Source organism: Homarus americanus, unplaced genomic scaffold (genome assembly GCF_018991925.1).
Source record: "Homarus americanus isolate GMGI-L3 unplaced genomic scaffold, GMGI_Hamer_2.0 scaffold31037, whole genome shotgun sequence".
In the NCBI taxonomy this organism is placed as follows: Eukaryota; Metazoa; Arthropoda; class Malacostraca; order Decapoda; family Nephropidae; genus Homarus; species Homarus americanus.
The window spans coordinates 19,604,119-19,629,864 of NW_024722227.1; the positions used below are offsets into that span (position 1 = coordinate 19,604,119).

The window sequence follows — 25,746 nt, forward strand, 5'->3', positions numbered from 1 at the left end:
TTACCCGGTTCTCTAAATATGCTACCTTTGGTTTGTTTAAAATTTATCCTGATAGTGATGCAGCCAAAAATAGGTCCAGCAATCACAATCACCTTTATTTTATACAGCCTTACTTTACTAAGTATTGCCAGGTAATCAGTGTTAACACTTCTGTAAATGCTAGACAAAGAACACACAATATTTCAGCATACAGTCAACCCTCGCTTTACGAGGTCCCACTTTACGCGTTTCCACGTTTACACGGTACCCTGCCGAACACGGAATGCTCACTTTCCGCGGTGTGTGTACCCCTTTATGCGGAGAGCGGCTGGCGGTCCTCTTGCGCCGCGCCATTTTTGGATCCAAACCTCCCGCCATCTCCCGCCATCCTCCATGTTGTGTAAATGGCGAGAGTAGGTTACGCAGTGTATGTCTTTGTTGCATTATCGGTGACGTCATATGACGTAGCGGACTGTGATTGGGCAAAGCATCCTTACCTCCCTCCCCGCTAGCTGTGATTGGTTTAATGTACTATGACGTGCCCCGCCGCGGGAGCGTTCAAGCCCCTTGACCTACCTGCGTCAGTTACACCCCTCCCGGCTACACCGTGTGTATCGGTATCCATTGTTCCATAAGAATGGCTTTCACCAGACCACCACCACCACCACAAAGAGACCTTACATTACTTGGACCCAGCCGCCCTAAACCAAAGAAGACACGACGTTCCTTAAGCTACGAAATCAAATATAAGATCCGAGTTGGAGAAACGAACAAGACAGGTTGATCTCGCGCGCCAGCATGGTGTTAACGAATCAACTATCAGGACAATTAAGAAAGATGCAGCCAAGATAAAGGAGCACATGAACATCACAAAGTCTACAGGTGCTTCTATGATCAAGTATTTCCACAACCAGGTGCTTCTCAAGACGGAAAAATTACTTGTGAGCTACTTGGTGTGTCAGGCGCGACGGAACATGACGGTGGGCAAGCGCTCAGTTAAGGAGTACGCACGTGAACTGTATGCTGCAGTGTCACGAAAGATGGGAATTACAGAGCCCAAACCCTTTAATGCTTCCTCAGGGTGGTTACAGAGGTTTAAGAAGAGGAACAAGATCACCAATATCAACATTGGTGGTGAAGAAGCTTGTGCTGACCGTGTTGCGGCAAGGGAATTTCCTCCGTTTTTATGTGAGATTATGGAGGAAGGACAGTACACCGACGACCAGGTGTTTAACGTGGACGAATCTGGTCTTTTTTGGCAAAAGCTAGCTTCCAAGATCTTCGTTGTGAAGAATGCCAGCAAGTGTCAGGGCCGGAAGTTGCAGAAGGAGCGCATCACCGTCCTGTTTACCACCAATGCCTCCAGTACCTGTAAGCTCAAGTTATCGGTGATTCACACAGCACACAAGCCGCACGCCTACAAGAGCATGGACATGACCAAGCTAAATGTCCACTGGCTGACCGCACGTAAGGCGTGGATGTTCTCTACTCTGTCCCTCTCTTGGTTTGATGACTGTTTCGTTCCCGATGTGAAGAAATTCTGTGAGCAACAGAATGTGCCATTCAAAATTTTGTTGCTGCTTGACAACGCACCAGGACACTCGCCCCTACTGTTAGATCATCACCCCAACGTAAAAGTGGTCTTCCTTCCTCCGAACACTACATCTATAATACAACCCATGGACCAAGAATTGATCTGTAATGTAAAAGCTGCATTCTCTGCGAAAAGATTCAAGCTCCTGAACGACTACACCAACACCAAGGAAGAGTTGCAAAACCTGAGTGACACCAACACCGATAGCAAGAGCGAAGACGACAAGGATCAACAGTTGGCAGAGCAAGAAGTACTTTTGAAACAATTCTGGAGAACATTCAACATCAAGAAAGCTGTGGACTTCTTGGTGGAGGCATGGGATCAGCTGTCTGTAGCAACTGTTCACCACGCATGGAGACATGTGTTGCAAGGTATTCCGGGTGTTAGGCAGAGTAAATCTGTGACTGGTGAGGTTCAGACTGTTGCAGTAGCAGTGGACCTTGCCAGAGAAGCTGCGCAGAGTGTTACAGCTGCAGGCTTCTCCGAGACCACCAACGACGACATCCTGGAGGTGATAAGGGATCCTAATGTGACTACCGACGAGATGGTAGATGATGATGACGACGTCAGTGAAGAGGCAGGTGGTGTGTCATCCCAAGAAGAACGCCGCTTATCCCATAGTAATGTAAGGGGTGCCATCGAGTGCATTGAGAAAGTCAAGCTCCTCCTTTCCGACGACCCTGATGCTAACAGGTATGAAGTCATCACTACCCAGCTGTTGCAGACTATGGAGCCCTACATCAAGGTTTATCACGACAACATAAACACCAGCCGTCAGCAAAGCATAACAGAGTTCTTCGCCCGCAACCCACCACAGCCAGCCCAAGCCAGTGATAGTGACAGAGGCAGAGACAGTGATGATGACTTTGAGGGATTTGTCAGGGAGGCACTAGTAAGTGTGGATGACACCGATGAAGACTCACCTGAGGGCCAGTAGCCTGCCCTCTGCCTCGGAACCAGCCTCCATTCCCCTACGCCGACCCATCTCTTCTACTAACGTAAGTGTTAACCCCAACCTTGTTTTTTTCTAACCTAACCTTCAGTTTATTATTCTCTTATTGATTGTTCCCTTCTATATTATGTGTGTGTGTGAATACCATCATAAAGTTAAGATGTTATTTTTAGTAAAACGTACATATTGTGTCGGGAAAAAGTGGAGTTTGGGGGTCGGCCTGGTCTCTATTTCAATTAATCCCATATGTTATGTTGTTCACTTCACGCGTTTCTCACTTTACGGGGCCGCTGTGGGTTCAATTAACCACGTAAAGTGAGGGTTCACTGTATACCATTTGCAATCTTCACCAAATTGCTATAATTCCTTTGTGTCTTCCTAGTTCAGTTGATAGTGTTCCTTTCTCACGTGAGCACTGTATTGTAAATCACATGTTAAATTATTGGCCCCAGTAGTGGATTGGATCCCATCCTTGTACTCAGCAATAAGTGAATACACTATCAAGTGCTTTACCAATGGTGGAAGAACTCATTGGACTAAACATCCTGCCAAGAAGTGTGGTAATGCAATACACGTACCTACTAAGAGCCTAAAATCTGATATCACTTGCCTGGCTGCCTTATACCATAGTAGGAAGAGGTTTGTATGAATGGAGAAAAATTAAATTCTTTAGCATAATCAATATTAAATTCTTAAACATGTAGTCAATCAAAGATGCACTGACCCCACCCTGGGTTTCATATTCACAATTTTATCTGGCAATACTTGGTAAAGTAAGGCTGTATGTAAAGGTGTTGTGATTGGTGGACCTATTTTCGGCTGCATCGCTGTCAGGATAAATACAGTGGTCCCTCGGTTAACGAACACAATTCATTCCAGAAAGTCGTCCGTTAACCGAAAATTTTGTTAACCGAATCCATTGTTTCAATGGGATATTGGGTAATTGGTTCCAGCTCACCAAAAAGTACAGTACATACAAAGAAAAAAAATGCAGTAAAGTACACTTACTTTGAGGTGTGTATGTAGAAGGTTCCTGGATGATGGTGATGGGAATTAGAAGGAAAAGGGAGAAGAGAAGGAAGTGGTATGGAGGAGAAATCACCTTGCAGTGGACCCATGCTTGATGCGTCATTTCACCAATCAAATTTTAAGTTCACTAGGTGTAATTCAAGATTATTTTCTTTAAATCAACACTGCACTGTGCTATATATTACCAATATGTTAACTAAAGTTCAGAATGACCAATAATTTCAATGAAAAATGCAAAAATGTTCAAGACACCAACAAAATGGCTGCTCTCTGGACAGTAAACAAAGCCAGACTGAACCTGTACTGCATATAATATTATCAATATGTTAAATAAATGTTAAAATGAGTAATAATTTTAATATAAAACATTAAAAAATATTTAAGAGCTTAACTTTCTTGATATTTACTCCACTGGAAACGAATTTAGACATAAAAGATTACTGAACTGGCCGAGTACTGTACCCCCTCAGCCGAACAGCTGATGATCAAAACAACAACACGTGATATAAGTTCCCTGTACTGCATATATTATCAATATTTAATGTTAAAATGACTAATAATTTTAATATAAAACATTCAAAAATATTTAAAAGCCCAACTTTATTGATATTTACTCAATTCGAAATGAATTTAAACATAGAACAGATAACTGAATTGGCAGACTGGGCCATCAGCTGACCAGCTGATGCTCACAACAAAACGTGATTTTTGTAAGGATTTTGTTAATCAAATTTTTGTTCATTAACCGAATTGAAGATTCTTATGGAAGGTAATTCGTTAACCGAAATTTAATTAACTGTGGCGTTCGTTAACCGAGGGACCACTGTATTAAACAAATCAAAGGTAACATATTTATAATAATAAACTGTTCATCATTATTTTAGATATTGAGAAATTTCTAAATGTTCATATATTTGTTTAAATAATGAAGAATATTTGATGTAAGAATCTTGTGGCGGCTGTGGTTGTAGTTGTGTTGCCAATTCATTAATAAAATTTTCTTCGGTATTTAAAAAATATACAAAAATGTGGAAACTTCTCATGATCTAAAATAATGATGAAAGGGCGCCGGTGGTAGAGCGGTACCGCTTTTGCCTCGCAAACGAGATGTCACGGGTTCGATTCCCGGGCCAGAGGAAAGTTGTTTGGACACACTTCCTAGCCTCCCTTGGTTCCTGTTCACCTAGCAGTAAAGTAGGTACCTGTTGTAAATCGAAAAGTTGCGAATTCGTTTTCAGGGAAAGTTGTTGGAGCTTCCAATAACTTGTTGACAAAAACCTATGACTCTTCAGGCTTCTACGTCCTTGACAAAAAAAACTATGACCCTTCAGGCTTCTACGCCCTTAACTCATGAGACATAAAGGCAAGCATGAACTTAGCATGCTTCCCAGATGGGCGCTGTAAGCGCTTCTGCGAATCACCTTGCACAGGATGTAGGGGGTGCCCAATAAAATATAAAAAAATAAAAAAATAAAAAAAATAATGAAAAGTTTAGTATCCGGTTCTCTAAATATGTTACCTTTGGTTTGTTTAATATTTATCCTGAGAGTGATGCAGCCAAAAATAGGTCCACCAATCACAATCACCTTTATATTATACAGCCTTACTTTACTAAGTATTGCCAGGTAAAATTGTGAGTATGAAACCCAGGGTGGGGGTCCGTGCATCTTTGGCTGACTGTACAAGGTTATCTAATTTTTCAGTACGTATCTTATTATATGGAAAATATTTAAATTCTTCAGTACAGCATATGTTATAAATACTGGCATTGAGCAAGAAGCATTAGAAGGTACACCAAGTGCTATTTTGTTTTGACACAATTCTCATATGAAGGTCTAAATCATTAAACCATTTTGTACTACCACTTGTATTTATTTAACAACTATTTTTCTCATAATTTGTACATATAAATCTCTCCCTTTCAGTTGGCAAAAAATAATTTAACCAGAAACGTATTTTTTATGTCAGTACAATTTCATTTTCTGTAAATATAAATGTAAAAATGAATCATAGAAATTACATCTTAAAATCTAGACTCTGATTCAGAGATAACATTGTTTTGATATACGTATCTCGCTTTACTCTCACATGAGTACTTCAGTATCTGGTAACAATCAAATTACCTGTTGTTACAAAATATTCTCTACCACAATTATCTCTATACCAGATAAGTTTAATAGTTTGTCTAGAGTACACTGAACTTCTCAACAAACTACACACTCTAACGTATGTTTAGGATCATATATAATTTGAAGGCAACTTTAGATAAAAGGCAGCTGCAATATACACCCTGAGAAATGAACATGGAAATAACAGAGGCCCTCATCAGTCTAAGTCAGCTGTAGGGACATTGGCCATCATCAGTGGATGTTTCATGCCGCTTGTGTTTCCATTTTTTGCCTCTCGGGGATGAGTAATGAATCCTTAGCTGCCAGTTTAGGGCTAAAAAAGTGAACATACTGACAAATGGTAGTACCCGAAGAGGCAGAGGTAGTGCACAAGACCAAAGTTGACAAGGAAATAAGCAAAGTACTTTAGGTGATGCGAAAGTATGTAGAGAATGAACATTAATGGTTAATTGCATGGACAACAGTACTGTATGGTGGAGAAGTATAATGGAAGACTGAGGTAGTGTGTCCGAAGTATCATATCAACACCAAGAACATAGTGTACAAAAGTGCCTGAAGACCGTAACAGTTGAAAAACAAACCATGGTAGTTTAATAAGAGACAATAACAGTTGAAGAACAAATAATGGTACTTGAAGAAGAGACAATAACAGTTGAAGAACAAATAATGGTAGTTGAAGAAGAGACAATAACAGTTGAAGAACAAATAATGGTACTTGAAGAAGAGACAATAACAGCTGAAGAACAAATAATGGTATTTCAAGAAAAGACAATAACAGTTGAAGAACAAATAATGGTAGTTTAAGAAGAGACAATAACAGTTGAAGAACAAATATTGGCACTTGAAGAAGAGACAATAACAGCTGAAGAACAAATAATGGTAGTTTAAGAAGAGAATATAACGGTTGAAGAAAAATAATGGTAGTTTAAGAAGAGAGAATAATAGTTGAAGAACAAATAATGGTAGTTTAAGAAGAGACAATAATGGTTGAAGAAGGCTCAGTATAGTTCACTACTATACAGCAATATATGATACACAGAATTTCCAATACTGGGATTTCTGGGTATTACCCACACAGATGAAAGGAGCAGCAACACATCAAGGTGAGCAGTTACAAAGACCACTGACTAGGGTAGTAGAATGGCAAATTCTGCCTATTATTATAGTGTGCAGTAATATTAAACCTACTGCAGTACTTCCTTTGCAGTATTTGAAGAAAAAACATATATATAAGGCTATAACCACTTCATTCAAAATATAGATTTGATCCTAAAAGTTGAACAGATTTCACATTACTATGTTGGTCAGACTGTAAGAGGGTGAAGTATACAGCATTTAATTACAGTATGGCTGCAATACAGTGTGCATACAAAGATCAAAGATTCATTTAAGTAGAAGTTTTTACAATAAGTGAATAGAAAAACCTGAACATATAACATATGTTCTATTATTTTAAAACTGCAAAATGAAAGATATAAAATGTATTGTTCTGAAAAAGGAATAAATTGTTGTGCAGACAATGTAAGCTCCTTGTCAACTCAATCTTCCCTCTGTGCTGCCTAAGCTGAGTGTTAACTATACAATTCTAGTCCTGCCTTAACATATACAGTCAACCCTCACTTTACGCGGTTAATGTAACCCACAGGGTACCACGGAAAGTGAGAAACGCGTAAAGTGAATAACATAACATATGGGATTAAATGAAATAGAGACCAGCTGACCCCCAAACTCCACTTTTTCCAACACAATACCTATGTTCTAGTAAAACTAACATCTTAATTTTATGATGGTACATGGACACAATTAATACTTAAGAGAAATAGAGAAATACAGTCGCCAAGTTAATGTCCATTCAAATAATGGACACGACTCCCTCCCCCTCTTCTCGCACTACACTGCTGGCTCTTCCCTCTGAGAAATTTTGGGGAGGAAAACCAGGTATAGTAATAAATAATACCTCAAACTAAAGTTAGGATAATATAATTGGCATTGCTGGATTCCTTGTAAGACCAGGAATATTTTGAATATAAATGTCATATATTTTTCACAAAAGATAACATATTTACTCAGAGCAATCATTACATCTAAAATTTGTATGTCTAATGCAAAATCTATGATGTTTATATTCAAAATGATCATCAAATTGTAAGAATTCCAGCAATGTAAATTATATTCTGGCCGGGTAATTTGTATGAATTTTATGAGCTAAAACAAATATCTTTAGTTAATAAAAAAAAAAATATTCTTCAAGACTCTATCTGTCAATCAAAGTACCCCACCTTGCCTCCCCCCTCTTCCAACCAGCCAGATGGTCAGTCCGTCCCAACCCTCCCACCAACCCTCCCTTCAAGAGAAAGAGTGGGTGAAAAAACTAGATTTTAACATTTAGTATTAAATAATACCTCAGATTAAAGTTAGGATAATATAATTGACATTGCTGGATTCCTTGTAAGACCAGGAATATTTTGAATATAAATGTCATATATTTTGCACAAAAGATAACATATTTACTCAGAGTGAACATTATATCTAAAAATTTTGTCTAATGCAAAATATATGATGTTTATATTCAAAATGATCATCAAATTGTAAGAATTCCAGCAATGTAAATTATATTCTGGCCGGGTAATTTGTATGAATTTTATGAGCTAAAATAAAAATCTTCAGTTAATAAAAAAAAAATATTCTTCACACGGTAACAGATGGTCGGTCGCCGGTCCCACCAACCGTCCCTACTACATAAATGTGTGGGAATACCAGACTGTTTACCTTTTTAGTAATAAATAATACATCAGACTAAAGTTAGGGTAATATAATTGACATTGCTGGATTCCTTGTAAGACCAGGAATATTTTGAATATAAATATCATATATTTTGCACAAAAGATAACATATTTACTCAAGAGTAAACATTATATCTAAAATTTGTATGTCTAATGCACAATATATGATGTTTACATTCAAAATGATCATCAAATTGTAAGAATTCCAGCAATGTAAATTATATTCTGGCCGGATAATTTGTATGAATTTTATGAGCTAAATAAAAAAATTATACTTCACCCGTGTAAAGGGGTACACCCACCGCGGAATGTGAGCATCCTGGGTTCTGGCAGGGCACCGCATAACGTAGAAACGCGGAATGTGGGACCGCGTAAAGTGAGGGTTGACTGTACGCAATGTAAAGTATTAACTCTAGTTAAACTTATAATGCTGAAGACTATATAAAGAACAACTAAAGATTTTGAAGTTTTTGGTGACTGACAAAAATATTACATTTGTGTATGCCTTTATAGAGATTTAGAACTGACCCACTTAAATGCTGCTTTCAATATATGACTGATCAAAGACAGAATAATGACTTTTGCAGATGTGTTCAATTCTAAATGTTATTCCCTTTATTTTGAATACCTCATACTACTACTGATATATTGTCTGACCCCCCTAAGCCCCAAGGTAATAAAGTCTAATATTAAAACACATTAAAAGTTATAATAATGAAAAATATAGTTTCATGGTACTACAGTACAGTACAGTACAGTACAGTGACTATACCATTAAAAATACCTAAAACCCCAGTCTGAAAAAATTCTATTAACAAATTATATTAACTGACAATTAAAAAAAAAATTATTTTTCATCCTGGGAAGTAACCCTCTACTATCCCAGCTAAACTATATTAACCATCTTACGCACACAATAAAGTTTTAAGTTTCCATGACTATGATAAAAGTCATATGGGACCACTCCCATGATATCTTAGGCATCTTTGTTCTGCAGCCAATTATCCCACATTAAAAAGTTTTTTTTTGCATGATTTATACATCACTGACTTCATTATTGTTTTGACTTTACCAAAAGCAGAAAAGATAATTAAATGAGAATAACACAATATTTTTTCACTCAAAATAAAGAAAACAATTACTGTATTTGTATTGACAGCATCATATCTCGGATACTGTCTCACAAACCTACCAAGATATTATATAGTTAGAGAAGTGGAATTTTATGAGCTTTCCAACAGTGGCTTTGAAATTTTGAAATTGACTAATTATGGAAAGGGTGGAAGAAGAAAGAGAGATAAATGAGACCTACCAGCACAGCTGATGGGAAGAAATTGATGGACAGCCTAACTCCACCCGTGATTTGGTATTTTTTGGAAGATTCCCTTGCAAGATCATGCAGTCATTTATGATGCACGAAAATCTGATGCAATCATGAAAAAAAATTTTGAGGGCAAATTCAGATCATGATGCGCGAGAGGGTTAAACAAACCAAATTAGTTAATAAAGTAGTGTGATAAACATCATGTGCATGAGCTATCTAGTGTTAAGAGTTGCATTCTATCTGCACAATGTTTACTATAAAACAATGTTGTCTTATTGTATTTGTGCAATTTCCATACAACATAGAACCACTTCCTGGCTGCTTTTAACATGTACCACTATTTTGAGTGATCGTGGAACCTTTATATTCTTGGCATCTTGAGAGGCTATGACCTAAATCATTATTGGCTGAATATATCATGAACCATGGAAACCTAACTTAACTAAAACAACTAAAATTGTGAGGTCAGGTTAGGATGGCTTGAGTTGATTAGTCTTGGTCACATACAGCCAAACAATTTACATCATGGTCCTCAGGATTACAAGATCATGCGGATTCTGTGATCAAGTACAACTTTACTGCTATCATACAAACATACACCAATTTGGACATGCAGTCTAGGTAAATTACATCATACTCACTATAATAAGCTGTATTTAAAATTCCAATAACCCAGATTTTCTGTATAGTATCAAAACTCCAGTAAAAACATTTGCTTTTTCTAACCCAAAACTACCCAAGTTATTGTCAGCTGCCAAAACAGACATCATATGAATAAACTGTTACATTTTAAAAGTATACTATCCACTAACCCTTGTTTTCAATCATCTACTTTAAAGTGAAAGTAAGAAGCTTGAAAGTTATACCAGAATGTAGAGGAATCTGGGGTCCCCACCAAGAAGGGCCAGAGGGGGAGGGAGTGGGAGAGCAACAATGAAATAAGTAAGATATATCAGGCGGGGAAACTATCGAGACACAAGACTTCCACAATGATATTTTTTATATACTGTCCCTGGAGACAGAAATGGCTCAAGCAGAAAACAGGATAACAATTTAGCCATTTGCCCCTAAAAAGATACAAAACAGAACATCATTCTGAATTACTTCTGGTAAAAATTTTGATTTCCATCACATCTACTAAATATTTACTCGTAATTCTACAGAAGAAAAAAACAATAAATTATAATTGTATACTGACAGACAATTCACTGCATCCCTACTGCTGAAGTTTTGTAACCGAAATAGTATACATGACTATACAAGGAATAGAAACATGAAACCTTTGTTCGTTGAAATATGAGTATCAAAACACACAATCCTGAAGGCTGTTCCTAGAAAATAAGGAACATAAATTCATAAAAAGATCTCCCTCAAAATTAACTAAGTCATTTATTAACCAAAAAACAACAAACAGTACAAATAAATATAAAAACATGCACTGGACCTGGCACACAAAAGTTTTTAGATTTTAGATACAAATACATTCTAAAATTTCATTATGATGCTGCCCATAGGCATCCTATGAAGCATACATGCGGTTAATAGCATCTTGATATTTGACTTGTATGCTTTTTCGCTTGATCTTGAAAGCAGCGGTGACCAAGCCAGTGTCGGGGGTCCATAACTCTGATGTCAGAGTTAACGCACCTGGTAACTCAAACCTCTGCAATTTGGCTGAAAAATTTAATATTCACATTAATATTTTTCATTGGAGGCAATTTGTAAATATAAGCATAATTGTATATTACGTTCAATGTCCTACTATATTATCAATACAATTTGAAGATTAAAATTAAAAAATTTACCAATCTGCTTTCTTTGTTATACCACCTCCAATAATTTTACTTTCCCATTATCAAGATAACTCATGAAAATTAGGTTTTCCTGTCCTTCATTTTGCTAAGTTGAACTTTATCCAGGAAGTAAAATCACCCAAGGGAGTGTTGTCACATTTTCGGTATGATTCGTCCAAATAAAGGTATCTGGCAACTAGATCTTAAGGTTAGTGTGTGGGTGGGAATGCAATGAATACCATAGAATAGGGCTCATTTCCTTGTTTTTTAGTTGTTTTACTTTTACAACAATATGAAAGGCATTTGTTACTCTAAAATGATTATCAATTGAAAGAGTGTTAGGTGAAGTTATCAATTTAGCCAAATTCTATCTTTTTTCTTAAGTACCAAATGGACAATAAACAGAAATATTTTGTTTTATATATTAATCCTTGATACTAAAAAAGGATTAAACCTGCAGAGCATAAATGATATCTGAATTTCTTATACATACTAGGGAATAACAATAAATGTTTATTTAAGCTTATAGTGTTTCTAAAGTTCAAAGCTGTGTTTTTAATGTATTCCCGCCTGACGTCATTGTCTGTCGAGGGGAAGAATACAAAAAATATTTGTTTACAGCTTCAGTAAAGGGATGGCATAAATATTATAATAATTCATATTTTTTATTTGATACTCATTTCAGCTTAACACGATTAATATACAGTCATGAGCCGGTTAACGTCCGACCGAACAACGCCCCCCCCCCCCCAAAAAAACAAAAAACTTCCGTGACGCCTGTTGGACCACCACTCCACGACCCCCTGACGGAGACACGATGATCCTCCCCATACTGGTCAGATAATTATGTGTTAAAAGGAATATGCTTCCTTCCTTTGGCTTTTTTTAAGCATTTCCCTCCAGGTGTAATGTTAACCTACATCTATTGAGGATAAAATCTTTCACCTACAAATTGACAATAACACATTTGCCGTAATCAGACATAACTAGTTGCCTCAACAATTGCAACTGGGGTTGCAATTGGGTTTGCAATTTCAAATTCTGCGTCATTACTAAGGAATAGCGAAGTCTCTGGTGCACTCTAAGATTAAGAGAGAAAACGGAGGACTCAGGCGTCCTGATGTGAGAGAAAACGGACTCGTATGATGGGGGACCAAATATAAAAAGCATAGCTACATGTTTTGTGGACTACAGTATTGAGGTACCCTTTTCATCACTTTGTAATAAACCTAGCCATGCCTATGCGTGTTTATGATATTTAACATAACATTATACAGGTATATATATTTAGTGGGTCTAAATGGTCATAAAATGGGAAACTTGGGGTTGGGTCTTGGGTGCCTGGAACCAATTAGAATAAATCCCATAGGTTCTGTACTTTCGTTATCGCGTTTTTCGTTATCACGCACTCGGCGGGGTCTCAATTAGGCGTGATAACCAAGGGATGATGGTACTGTACTGTATATACTTGTGACACTGGCCAGTTGCATCTGGTATTATGGTACAGGGGTACCAAGTGACAGCACTAGGATCCCGCTTCCTCTATCAAGGAATAAACAATTAAAATTTAAATTGAAAAAAAAAAAAACATTCAAATAATGGGAAGTAGCGAACCTAAATTGTCCTAGAGCGGGCACAGTCACGTTTACGTCACGTATGCATCGCGTATTCTTATAGATTGTGCTGCCAGGCGTACGTTATCTAGCGAATTTAGTCAATATTGTACAGTAACAATGAACCTAAGTGCCAACCTGTATTGTACATGTACTAAATGATTACGGTACTAAAAATGTTATGTCTATTGCAAATATAGCTTGTTTATACAGGTATTCAATTAAATTACTATCTTACAAGAATCCCAGCAATGTAAGATATATTCACCCAGGTCGTTTGGGTGGCAAATTATGAGAAGAGCTCAGTCACTCTTAAGTAATGATAAATAAACACGCAGGCAGGCCTTCAGCACCAACTGTCAAATCTTATCTCAAATAAATAAACAAACACCAGACATTCTGTCACCTCACCTCCCCCCCCCTCTTCCCACACGCTCCTGGCTACCTCCCTCCTTGTGTTCCCAGACAAAAGATTGGTGATTTCTTTATGTTTATTTTATATAACATCTCAGACTAAAGTTAGGATAATATAATTTGCATTGCTGAAATCCTTGCAAGACAGAGATTAATTTAAATATAAGCGTCATATATTTGGCTCAAGATATAAAAAATGTAGTGCATAGTGTACAATACTGTAGTACATTTTATAATATCAATTTTTTCAACTGTATTTTGGGGGTAGATTTACATAAATTTCTTCATTTATTTTCATCCATTTACATGCACACACCATACTAAAATAAATGTAAAAGAAATAAATGACCTTAGTGCAATGCTGGAGTGCACCTGTACTAATTTGATTATGGTACTAAAATTGTTATGTCGAGTGCGAATTACTGCACGTTTATATTCAAATAAATCAGTATCTTACAAGAATCCCAGCAATGTTAATTATATTCTCCTAGGTCATTTCACTGGCATTTTAAAATGAGAGAAGCTTAGTAGGACTGTTAAATAAACACACAGAGACCTTCGGCTCAAACTGTCAAACATATCACCTCAAACCCACCCCACCCCACCCCTCGCTGGCTGGCTGGCTCCGTACCTCTCCCCCAGCCAGGGTTTTAGGCTTACAGATTTTATCTTATATAATATCTCAGACTAAAGTTAGGAGATTATAATTTGCATTGCTGGAATCCTTGCAAGACAGCCAATAATTTGAATATAAATGTCATATATTTTGCTCAAGAGATAAAAATTTTTGTACATTAGTGTACAGTACTGTAGTACATTTATAATATAAATTTTTTCAACTGCATTTTTGGGTAGATTTACAAAAATTTCTTCATTTATTTTCATCCATGTACATGCATACACCATACTAAAAGAAACGTAAAAGAAATAAATGACCTTAGTGCAAAGCTGGGGTGCACATGTACTAATTTGATTACGGTACTAAAATTGTTATGTCTAGTGCAAATTATAGCATGTTTATATTCAAATTAATCAGTATCTTACAAGAATCCCAACAATGTTAATTATATTCACCCAGGTCATGTCACTGGCTTTTTATAAGAGAGAAGCTTAGTCACTTGGTACTGATAAATATACAGGTACACGCATTAGACCTTGGGCCAGTGCCAACTGTCAAACGTACTACCTCCCCTCCCCCCACGCCCCCTCGCTCGCTCCCTCCCTCCCTCCCTCTCTTTCCCCCAACTGCCCAGCGTTGCTGGAATCCTTGTAAAACAGTGAATAATTTTAATACAAATGTCATGTAATTTGCACAAGAGATAAAAATTAATCACCTGTATCACATTACAGTAGTGATTTAAGAGTAAAAGTGTATATGTACGTATATAGTATTCCACATACACGTAAGTATAAATACAAAGTTTATGTGATGATCGGACAACGTCTATTTCGGTTAAGGTCACGTTTCCAAGAACGTATCTAGGACGTTAACCGGCGCATGACTGTACCCTTATTTACTTTGACATCCAATTGGACTTCGTAAATTAATTCTGAATATCCCTGAGCAATAATATGGTATGACATATTATTTTGACTGAAAATATACCTGTACGGGTAATAACCATTATACAGAAGTGCCCAATGAACATCAATTCTCTGAATGAATCCACACTATAACAAATGCAAGTTTTTACTAACCATTTGCCAATTAATGAAAGAATGTTCAACTATTATGAAAGGTACCGGTAAGTCACCCCCACCTTTCTGCTTTCTCACCACCATCACCACCACTACCATTATTATCACCACATAAATCATAATTTCACCTTCCATCCACATTCCCACCCACCCACTGCTCTCACAGACACTGCCTCACTCACTCATATTCTGACTGTCATTCATGATAGTACAATATTGTACAATACTGTACATTGTTTATTTCTTAGTCTCACTCCATAATTTAAAATTTATGTAACGTAATGTAGAAGGAATACGGCGTTGTTCATTTATATTTACACTTAATTTTGTGGGTAGACATCAGCTGGTCAATTGTGTCAGGCAGTCCTGCAGCCAGTGTTGCCAAACAAACCAACTGACACATCATCTCCTCCTCACCACCACCACCTTCCTCCCTCCCTCCCTCCCTCCCACTGCATCCCACCAACATTCTGCATCCCTCTCACTCTACTATGACTGTCATTCATGATACAATATTGTACAACAAAAAATACTGTATTGCTAAACCAGTAAATAAAAGCCAAATGAAAGTTTAACACAGTTGCCATTTGCATACACTCCCTGCTTCACCATAGTAATAGAGACAACTGGGAGGTACCTCCTCTGTCTCCCTAGCAACACTCCCTCCCTCCCCTCCCTAACTGAGCCAGCTAACACCTTATAGCTTGGCCCATTAGCCTGGTGGTTACAATGATGAGCTAACCGATCTACAATGCCATGATTAATCACCATTAAGCACTATTCCATCAGTACACACTAATAATAACAGTAAATCCAGTGAAACATGGCAGGGAGTGAGGAGAGTTACAACTGCAGATGACACTCAACTAGGGGTCATTCACTCCCTTTACCCGCTCCCGTTGCTAGGCATAGCCAGGCGTATATATGGGTGAAATACATATCTTGCACAGTATGCAGTCTAATTTGAAAGTAGCGATGGGCTCAGTGATAAACAAATTATATAAACCATTCATTTTCTTAAGATAACATAATAATAAACATTGTATCATTACTAGAGTGAATGAATTAATATTACCACAAACAACAATTGACAACTCTGTTTATATACCTTTATGTTTTACAGGTTTTATTGTTTATATCTTCAATATTTTGATGTGTTGCAATTATTTTGTCAGAGCTGAGTACAGTATATTAATCTATCAGAGAGCTTAGTACAGGAACACATCCCCCCTTATTACATTAATTTATCTGGGAAAAATGGTTTTGATGAATGTAATCCACCTAACGAAAGCAATTTAGTGGAACCTAAACCTTTCATTCAATGGGGAACTTACTGTACAATGGATCTGCATGCGATCAATCCGTTTTATAATGTTAAAAAATTAACACTATTTACTGCTAAGCGATGGCTAAGATCAGTTTTACGATGGTCGCTACACGAATGCTTTTTCTGCATAGTCACTGCTATCAAAATGTGATGTGCAATAACTCACAATTTTCCAAAATATGATGATGCAATCTTGGAATTGAGTAACACATGGAACACACTCGGGATGCGTGGGAAGCTCTGCCTATCCCCAGTGACTGCTAGGCTAAGCAGTTGAACTGTGTCACATCAGCCAGAGGAAGGTTTGAGTGTGGAAGAAGCTATTCTTTGTTCATAATATAATAAATATTTTATCAGTAAATTTGGCAATCTTGTCACTGTGCACGAGATCCCCCCATGCTGCTCCCACCTCCTGTATGAAAAATTTTTGTGCATGTAAAAAAAAAAGAAAAGAAAAAAGTATATCTACCTGAAGTGGCAAGTTGAAAAATAACAAAACAGCAGTTCACAGTTTGGTGGGTGGCTGAGATCCTGATGCTGTACCCTCTTCCCGTCCCCCTCCCCCCCCTTCCCCCACAATCCACACTAACTCCCTGGGACATAAGAAATGTTTATTCTCTTTACATTTTTTCCGGGTAACGAGACGGCATCCTTGACCATAGGAGGGTCAAGACCTATCAGGTGTTGCTCCTGCTGTGCAGATGCCCCCTAGGCCAATGTTCGACCCATTCCCCACGTCCCTCTCCCCGACCCAGCTTCACCATTAGGATATCAATGTAATCAAAAGTGACAATTTTGTTTTGGAAAGAAGTGGGATAAGTGTTGAACAGTGTTTAAGCTAGTGAATTCAGCACTAGACAGTACCAGTGAGAGCCGTGACCCACCAGGGAGATAAGCACCCCTGGGAACCATCCTTTGACCAGGCGGTGTAAATCCATCCACCCTGGGAACAACAGGGGGCCAGCTTTGCACCTGACTACAAGATAACACACCACCACCCAGCAGAGTGAGGTACTGTGACACCACACCACACCACACCACATGGTATCTCCATGACCACGTGAGGTCCTTCATGTCAACACCTGAGGGCGAGTCACTATACCACGCGAACACCACACCACCTGATGTCTCCATGACCACGTGAGGTCCTTCATGTCAACATCTACGGATGAGTTACTGCACCAAATGGCCTACATGACCTCACAGACCAGCCTAGTGCAAACTATAATAATTTGTATATTCAATTCATGTTCCTTCTCCTTTTTGTAAAGAAAGTTTTTGATAAACGACCCACCTACCCCATGTCTTTGTATGTAATAAGTCATTTTCAGCCTCCGGGCTGCATTACCTTTTCAATAAACCGTTAATTATTATTATTATTATTATTATTATTAAAGCCAGAAAAATCCCTCATCCCAGGAATTTTCTGGGTAACGGAAAAACGTTCTTGGAAGTTCCATAATGATGCATTATTTCATCTCTCAAGGCAGGAAAAAAATCCCTCATCCCCAGAATATTCCAAAATTTTCCGGGTACTGGTAAAATATTTTTGGAAGTTCCAGAAATTGCATATTACATCAACTCTTGAACTTGGAAAAATATCCCCCATCCCCAGAATTTTTCGGTTACCGGCAAATTTTCTCTGAATTTCTGGAAAATGAGCCTGATCTTCATCTCTCAGCCCCGGAAAAACTTCTCCATCCCGGAATTTTCAGGGTACTGGGAAAAATTTCTCGGAATTCTCTAGAAAATTGTTCCCAAAGCTGGAATTTTCTGGAAAATTCCGGCAAAATTCTGGCTTTGGGAACGATTTTCCGAGAAAATTTAAATTCTGGCTATAGGAGAGTTCTGAGTTTGAGTGATTCTGGCTAACAGAGATATTACTAGTATTTTAAGAAAACTATGACTACAGGAGGAAAATCAACACACAGGCCTTTTTATCAAACACTCCCTGCTAAAATGGGGGGGTTCGTCTTATATGCCGTAAAATGCAGCACAGTAGACTCGTCTTTACGCAAGGGTTACATTCCTGGGACCTCGGGTAAAGCCAAAAAGCACGTAATGTCAGAAACACTCCTAAAAATCCCCCAAATCGTCCTTAAATCACTATATATGTATGTACATATACACTAGAACTGGCTGGGAAAATGGGGGAGAGGGAGGGAGGGGTGAGGTGGTGTATTGTGACAGTTGGGGCCGAAGGTCAAGTGCGAATTTATTTATCTGTCCTTTAGAGTGACTAAGTTTTTCTCTTATAAAATGTCACTGAACTGACCTGGGAGAATATATAGCTAATCCTCGACTTACGACTGCCTCAGTCGTACCAAAAAATTTTCAGATTACGTATTTTCGAGTCCCGACGTTAGTGATTGAGCTGTGTACTGACAAAATTTTCGTTTGTAATTCCCTTTAAAATGGCTGGCAAGCTTAAAAGTGATAGTTTTGTAGTGACGAGAAGAAAAAGAGACACCCATTTTAGAATTTCTATGTATTATTTTCGCATTTTCGACTTACGACCTGGTCGTCGGTCCGGAACCCAGTCGTAAGTCGAGGAGAGACTGTAATTATTTAGCACATTTGAGTACATGTACAGTACAACTTTCCCCTTAGGACAGTGTGTGCATGTAAATGAGTAAAAATAAATTAAGAAAGTTACGTATATTAAGCCAAAAATATTAGTTGAAAAACCTGTGTTGTTGTTTTGAAATTATTCATCCCCTTCCAACGTCACCGTGGGAGGATCATCAATCTCAGATAACGATGCAGGGGAGGATGTGGGCAGCTCAAGGTAACTGTGAGAAGTTGAGGGCATTGGCTGATCTGCAGACAATGTTGATGCTGAGATTTTCTTAAGCTGCTGGAACATATTCTTATACCGAGCCATAAGGCTTGTAAGACCTCGTGAGAAGTTGATGCTGCGCTCCATAGATGGGTCATACTCAGACACTAAGTTTTTCAAGTGTTCGGCCACCTGAAACACTTCATTATGCTTGTGTATATCCCAACATGCTGGCTCTTCTTGTTCTTCATCGTCGTCGCCACTGCCGTCTTCTTCGTCCGCTCTCACTATTTCCTCCAACTGAGCCTCAGCCACAGTTTCCCTGTGCTCTTCAATTAACTCCTCGATTTCCTGCTCGACCATATCTTCAAACCCATCACCGCCTACAACCCTGGCTACCGTCACAATGTGCTTTACTTCAGAGTAAAACGTAGGGAATTCTTTGAAGTCACGCACACAGTCACTCCACAGTGCTCGCCAACACGAATTAATCATCTCTAGTTTCAGTGCATTCATGGCCTCCTTCACAAAAGTGATGCAATTGGCAATGCTGAAATCCTTCCAGCATGCCATAACACTCTTGTTAGTGTCATTCTCCATGGCGTTGCGAATGCGGACAAAGGTGAGGATGGTGTATGCTGCCTTAAAGCACCGAATCACTCCCTGGTCGAGAGGCTGGAAGATGGAGGTGGTGTTGGGTGGAAGGAATACTACCACGACGTCATCTTGTGCAAATTTTATGGCATCCGGGTGGCCTGGTGGACAGCAACACCTTGAAAGGCAGGCCCAGCTTCTCGAGGTAGCTCTTTACCCCAGGGATAAAACATTTGTGGAACCACTTAAGGAAAAGCATTGCTGTCACCCAGGCTTTCTTATTTGACTGTCAGTAGACGGGGAGGAGATTCTTATTTTTTCCCTTCAGAGCACGAGGGTTGGCAGACCTATAAATCATGCCTGGCTTTTTCATATACCCTGCTGCGTTGCCACATAGTAGGAGGGTGACGCAGTCCTTCGCAGCCTTGAACCCGGGGGCCTGCTTCTCAAACTTGGAAATGTAGGTTCTGGTTGGCATTTTCTTCCAAAACAAACCTGTTCTGCCAGCATTGAAGACCTGCTCTGGAAGATATCCATTTTCCTCAATCAATTACTTTAATTCTTCTGGGAACACCCGTGCAGCTGCCTCGCCCACCGATACCAATTCGCCAGTGAGTCAAATATTTTTCATGTTGAAATACTTCCTGAAACTGTAGAGCCAACCTGCACTGGCTTTAAAATTCTTCTCAGAGCTGGTGGATGCTTCGCCCTGAAGAACCTCTGATTTAAACTGGTCATAAAGACTCGGTGCCTTTTCCCTGATCACGTTGCCGTCGATGGGGACACGTTTCTGGTTAATATCCTCTACTAAGATGTTTAATGCCTTCTCCACCTTCACTAGAGTTACATCTCTAACCTGGCTAGTCACCATAGCAGTAAATGAGGCACTTGTAGACAAGGTGTCACGAATTTCCTTCTCCCAAATCTTAATGGACCTCAAGCTTGATTTGTTGCGTACGTACCTCGGTGCCACAGCAGCGACCAACATCCTGTCTTTTATTAAGTTTAACACGGGCTCCCTAAGAAGCATTCCGAAAACAAGAGTGAAGGTAGTTTTAGACTTAAAGTTTTATTTTATAAAATGTCACAGACTAAACCTAGCAGAATATAATTTGCATTGCTGGAATCCTTGCAAGACAGTGAATAATTCGAGTATAGACATCATATATTTTGCACAAGAGATAAAATTTTTAGTCCTTTAGTGTAGTACAGTAGCTAATAATAATAATAATTATAATAATAATAATAATAATAATAATAATAATAATAATAATAATAATAATAATAAACGGTTTATTGAAAAATTCTGAAAAAGTTCTGCAGCCCAAAGGCTGAAAATATACATTGGACATAAATGACTTATTACTGTACATACATTGGCATTGGTGGTTCAACAAAAGCCTTCATTAGAGAAAGGTAAAGGAACATACAGTGAACATACAGATTAATGTTTACAATGGAGGTCACATAGATCTTGTGCGCTGAGGTATTGAAAAGCAGACACGTAGTGTAGTAACTCCCTCACAGATGGCATTATGAGGGGCATCACGTGGAGTAGTAGTTCCCTCACAGATGGTGTTATGAGGGGCTTGACGTGGTGTAGTAATTCCATCACAGATGTTGTCATGAGGGGCCTGATGATGTAGTAATTCCCTCGCAGATGGTGTATGAGGGGCCTGATGTGGTGTAGTAATTCCCTCACAGATGGTGTTATGAGGGGCCTGATGATGTTGTAATTCCCTCACAGATGGTGTATGAGGGTAATCACATGGTGTAGTAATTCCCTCACAGATGGTGTTATGAGGGGCCTGATGATGTACAGGTTGACAATCCTTTATCCGAAATCCTTGGGGCCAGAGGCATTTCGGTTTTCAGATGATTTTTTTTTTTTTTTTTTTTTTTTTTTACAGGATTAGCCCACCGGGCATAGATCTCTGACCCACAATGGGGCCTGTGGGGCCAAAATATTATTATAATAATAATAATAATAATAATAATAATAATAATAATAATACAACTTCTTTTTTTTTTTTTTTCGTGGCCTCCAGCCTCCCCCAATAGCCACACCTTCGCCGCCATTTATTTACCTTAATATTAAATATCCTAATACATAAGAAGCTATCCTATCTGTGTTAAATTAGTTGAGCCGCAGATCTATGCGGCATTCAGTGACTGTAGCCTCATAGTCAATATCTGCAGCAGTTGTCGGAGTAGGGGCAGAAGCTCTCGTTCCCCTGAGGCAGAGCAAAGCCGACCGAAGGAGAGAGAAGGACAGTCGACATCTCATCCAGGCTGTAACATAACTTCTGGGCTGCTGCTTCTGTTCGGAGATCAGCTCCGCGAGTCTGGCGTAGAAACATCTTGCACTTGGGCCCATCCCACCAGAGGTTGTGAACACTAGCGGAGTGAAGCTGCCTTGATCGACATTTTGAATTCTCTCCCCATATGCCCTTCTCTTGTCGTTCTCGTTCCTCCTATGTGCAGCATCGAGAGCTAGGTTACGGTGACAAACGGCCATGGGATCAAAAATCCTGATGTCGAAGAAGGCTCGCTGTCCCCGCGTCCAGAATCCTCGAGCACTGACGTCCACACGGGCTTCGTTAGATGTGTTTGAAGTCCTGTGTTGGAAGATCTCGCCATCCAGTGGAAGGAGGGTCGGTTCTACCATGACGTCCCGGCAGATTTCCTTCAACATATTTGCTGTGAGATCCCTTACCTCGTCATGCCTCATGCATATGAAGCCCCCCTTCTTGCAGACCATGGCGTGATCGCCATCATAGGAGAGCCACACACGCATTGGGAGGGCAAACCATCTACTGGCCAACCGTACCTTAGAGCAATGGCATCTGTAAATTCTTGTTTGTTAAGGCTGAAACCATTTGCCCTTATCGGTAACGTAGTTAACCAGTTCGAGGCGCCCACCTCCTGCGCTATAGCTACTTTTCTTGTCAAATTTTCTGGAACCTGTAGCAATAGTTGCTGCAACATGTCATTTTGGCAGTGCTGCCGATCTGTTGTAATGGACCTACGGATCTTATTAACTTCGCTGGTGTCCACTTCCCCTGTTGCATTCTGGGCTATTATGTGGTCAGTGAGGGCTGCCGTGAGCTTAAGTGAATTTTGATGTTCAGAGTCAGCAATCTCCTCTGGATTAGTTAGTCCCATCCCTCCCAGTCTTGGTGGAAGTGCAAGAAGTGTTCTTTCTGCTAGGGTTAAGTCGGGGTGTTTCACTAGTTTGGGAATGAACTTGACACTGATTGCTTCTTCCAAAGGGTGGAGGAGGGGTCCGATCTCAGGGATGGTACGCATCAGGTAGTTCCAACGATGCTTGACTCCATGTGTGAATGCTGCAAAGGCCGCATGTGGCTCTGTGTTAGCAATCTCCGATAGAGCTTGGATTTCGCTAACCCACTCATTCACCTTTCCCGCTACGTACTGGGTCTTGAAGTCCGTAGTGCCAATTACTGCGCCTAGATGTCTTTGGCCGTCCTTAGTTATTTTGACCTCACTTTCGCCGAAAACCTCCACAGCCCGATCATAATGATCTGGCTTCACGATGAGGAAGGATTTGCTGGCGTTTGGGTGGTACCCTATTTGTGGACCTCGCGATGTTACCAGGTCCCACCACTTTTTGATGTCCTCCACTTTTCCTGCTCCTGTGAGGTCATCAGCATATGCCACTTGTTTGACCCCAGTTGTTTCATACTTTATTTCTTGTTGGAGCACTGATAGGCCTATTGCATACATTGCCATTGCAACGGGGTCCCCCTGTGTTGTTCCCTCGGTCGACTGTAGGATGGTATCACCTCGTAGAGCCTTGTTGTTTACTATGTAGAGGTCTGAAGGATTCCTATACGAATTTTCAACATACATCGCAAAGCTAGGACACTTGATCTTGATGTTGTGCAGTGCAGCCTTGCGGTTAAGTATGTTGAATGCGTTTGAAGCATCCACCAGGAGAACGGCCTCACAATCACGCTGCTCAAATATCAATCTCATGGCGTGAATGGCCGCCTCCCCACCAGCCTGGTGGCCAGCACACACTTGTAGGTTCCCTGCTGCTGCCCTGACATCGTCCTTTACCACCTCCATTATGCACTTTCCGATGATCCGCCTCAGCACTTCCCCCACCCCTATAGGTCTACATCCTACATATTGAAGGGTTAAATGTCGTATAGTAGCTTCTCAAATTTCGCGAGTTTTTAATTCTTAACGTATTTTATTGGAACACACAAAAAAATAAATAAATAAAAATTTTGACGGCGGAAACTTGAATTTCGACGGGTTTGAACGGCCCGCCAACGTGCAGACGACGTGCATAATCGTGTAAACAGCGTCATTTCTCTAATGTACAAAAGATTCATTATTGTTATTACTGAATGTCTTTTTTATTGAATTAATGTTTATGTGTGCAAAATGAGCAATAAAATTCATTAATAATACATAGAATATTAAAACACACGAGGAAATGACACAACATTGTTTTCGTTGATTACAAAACCAGTGACTGACTGGTTCTACATATAAATCTGAAGAAAATAAGACCTTGGTTGTAGCTGTAGTAAAATTAATATGGTTGTTTTAAGTAATGTTATTTAATGTTAATAAATGGAACAATAGAAGTAGCTAACGATAATGGTAAAGAAAAAGAGAGATCGCATATGTAAGTGCGCATGCGCACACGTGAAAACATATCGTCATTACTTTACATAAGAATATGAAAGCAACACTTATTTACTGTTCATATATATTTTAATTAATGTTTCTGAATTTGTTTTTATTGAATTAATGTACGTGTGTGCAAAATTAACAATACAATTTATTAATAATACGTGGAATATTAGAGGAGACGAGACGGCTGCCGGCATTGTTTATGTTAAAGCTTACGAAACCAGTGACTGATTGGTTCTACATATAAAACTGAAGAAAATAAGACCCTGAGTTTAGCTGTAGTAAAATTAATGTAAAAAATGAATATGGTTGCTTGAAGTACCTGTAATGTTATTTAATGTTAATAAATGGAACAATATAAGTAGCTAACCATTAATGGTAAAAAAAAAAGTGAGACTGCTCGTATGTAAGTGCGCACATGTGAAAATATATCGTCATTACTCTACATAAGAATATGAAAGCAACACTTATTTACTGTTCATATACAGTATGTTTAAATTAATGTTTCTGAATTTCTTTTTGATTGAATTATTGTTTATGTGTGCAAATTGAGCAATACAATTCATTAATAATACGAAGAATATTAAAACACATGAGGAGACAAGACGTCATTGTTTTTGTTGTTTACAAAACCAGTGACTGACTGGTTCTACATATAAAACTGAAGAAAATAAGACCCTGGTTGTAGATGTAGTAAAATTATTATGGTTGTTTTAAGTAATGTTATTTAATGTTAATAAATGGAACACTGGAAGTAGCTAACAATTAAGGGTAAAAAAAAGTGAGATCACGTATGTAAGTGAGCACATGTGTAAACATATCATCATTACTCTACAAAAGAATATGAAAGCAACACTCATTTACTGTTCATATATATTTTAATTAATGTTTCTGAATTAAAAAAAAATTGTACCCACCAGTGGTAGTAAAGTTGAAAACATAAGGACAGCCAATGTTGTTATTGTGCGTGTGTTTCTACTTGGATGACGAAGTTGTAGTTAAATTTGGAAGATTTTAATTTTGTGGGGTTTTTACAGTCTAAATGGGTATCCAAATATGAGAGCCTA

The 25,746-nt window shown here is 38.8% G+C and overlaps 1 protein-coding gene across 2 annotated transcripts in view; it reads right to left on the reverse strand.

Annotated features, from left to right (window-relative positions):
• Nucleotides 1-11,160: 11,160 nt before the first annotated feature.
• Nucleotides 11,161-25,746, reverse strand: part of LOC121862407 (long-chain-fatty-acid--CoA ligase 4-like) — a 251,770-nt gene continuing 237,184 nt past the window's right edge. For both annotated transcript variants that reach the window (XM_042360674.1, XM_042360673.1), the window contains exon 13: nucleotides 11,161-11,464. In XM_042360674.1, coding sequence (XP_042216608.1) covers nucleotides 11,310-11,464 — 155 coding nt within the window. In that variant the 3' untranslated portion in view covers nucleotides 11,161-11,309. The remainder of the gene's footprint in view (nucleotides 11,465-25,746) is intronic.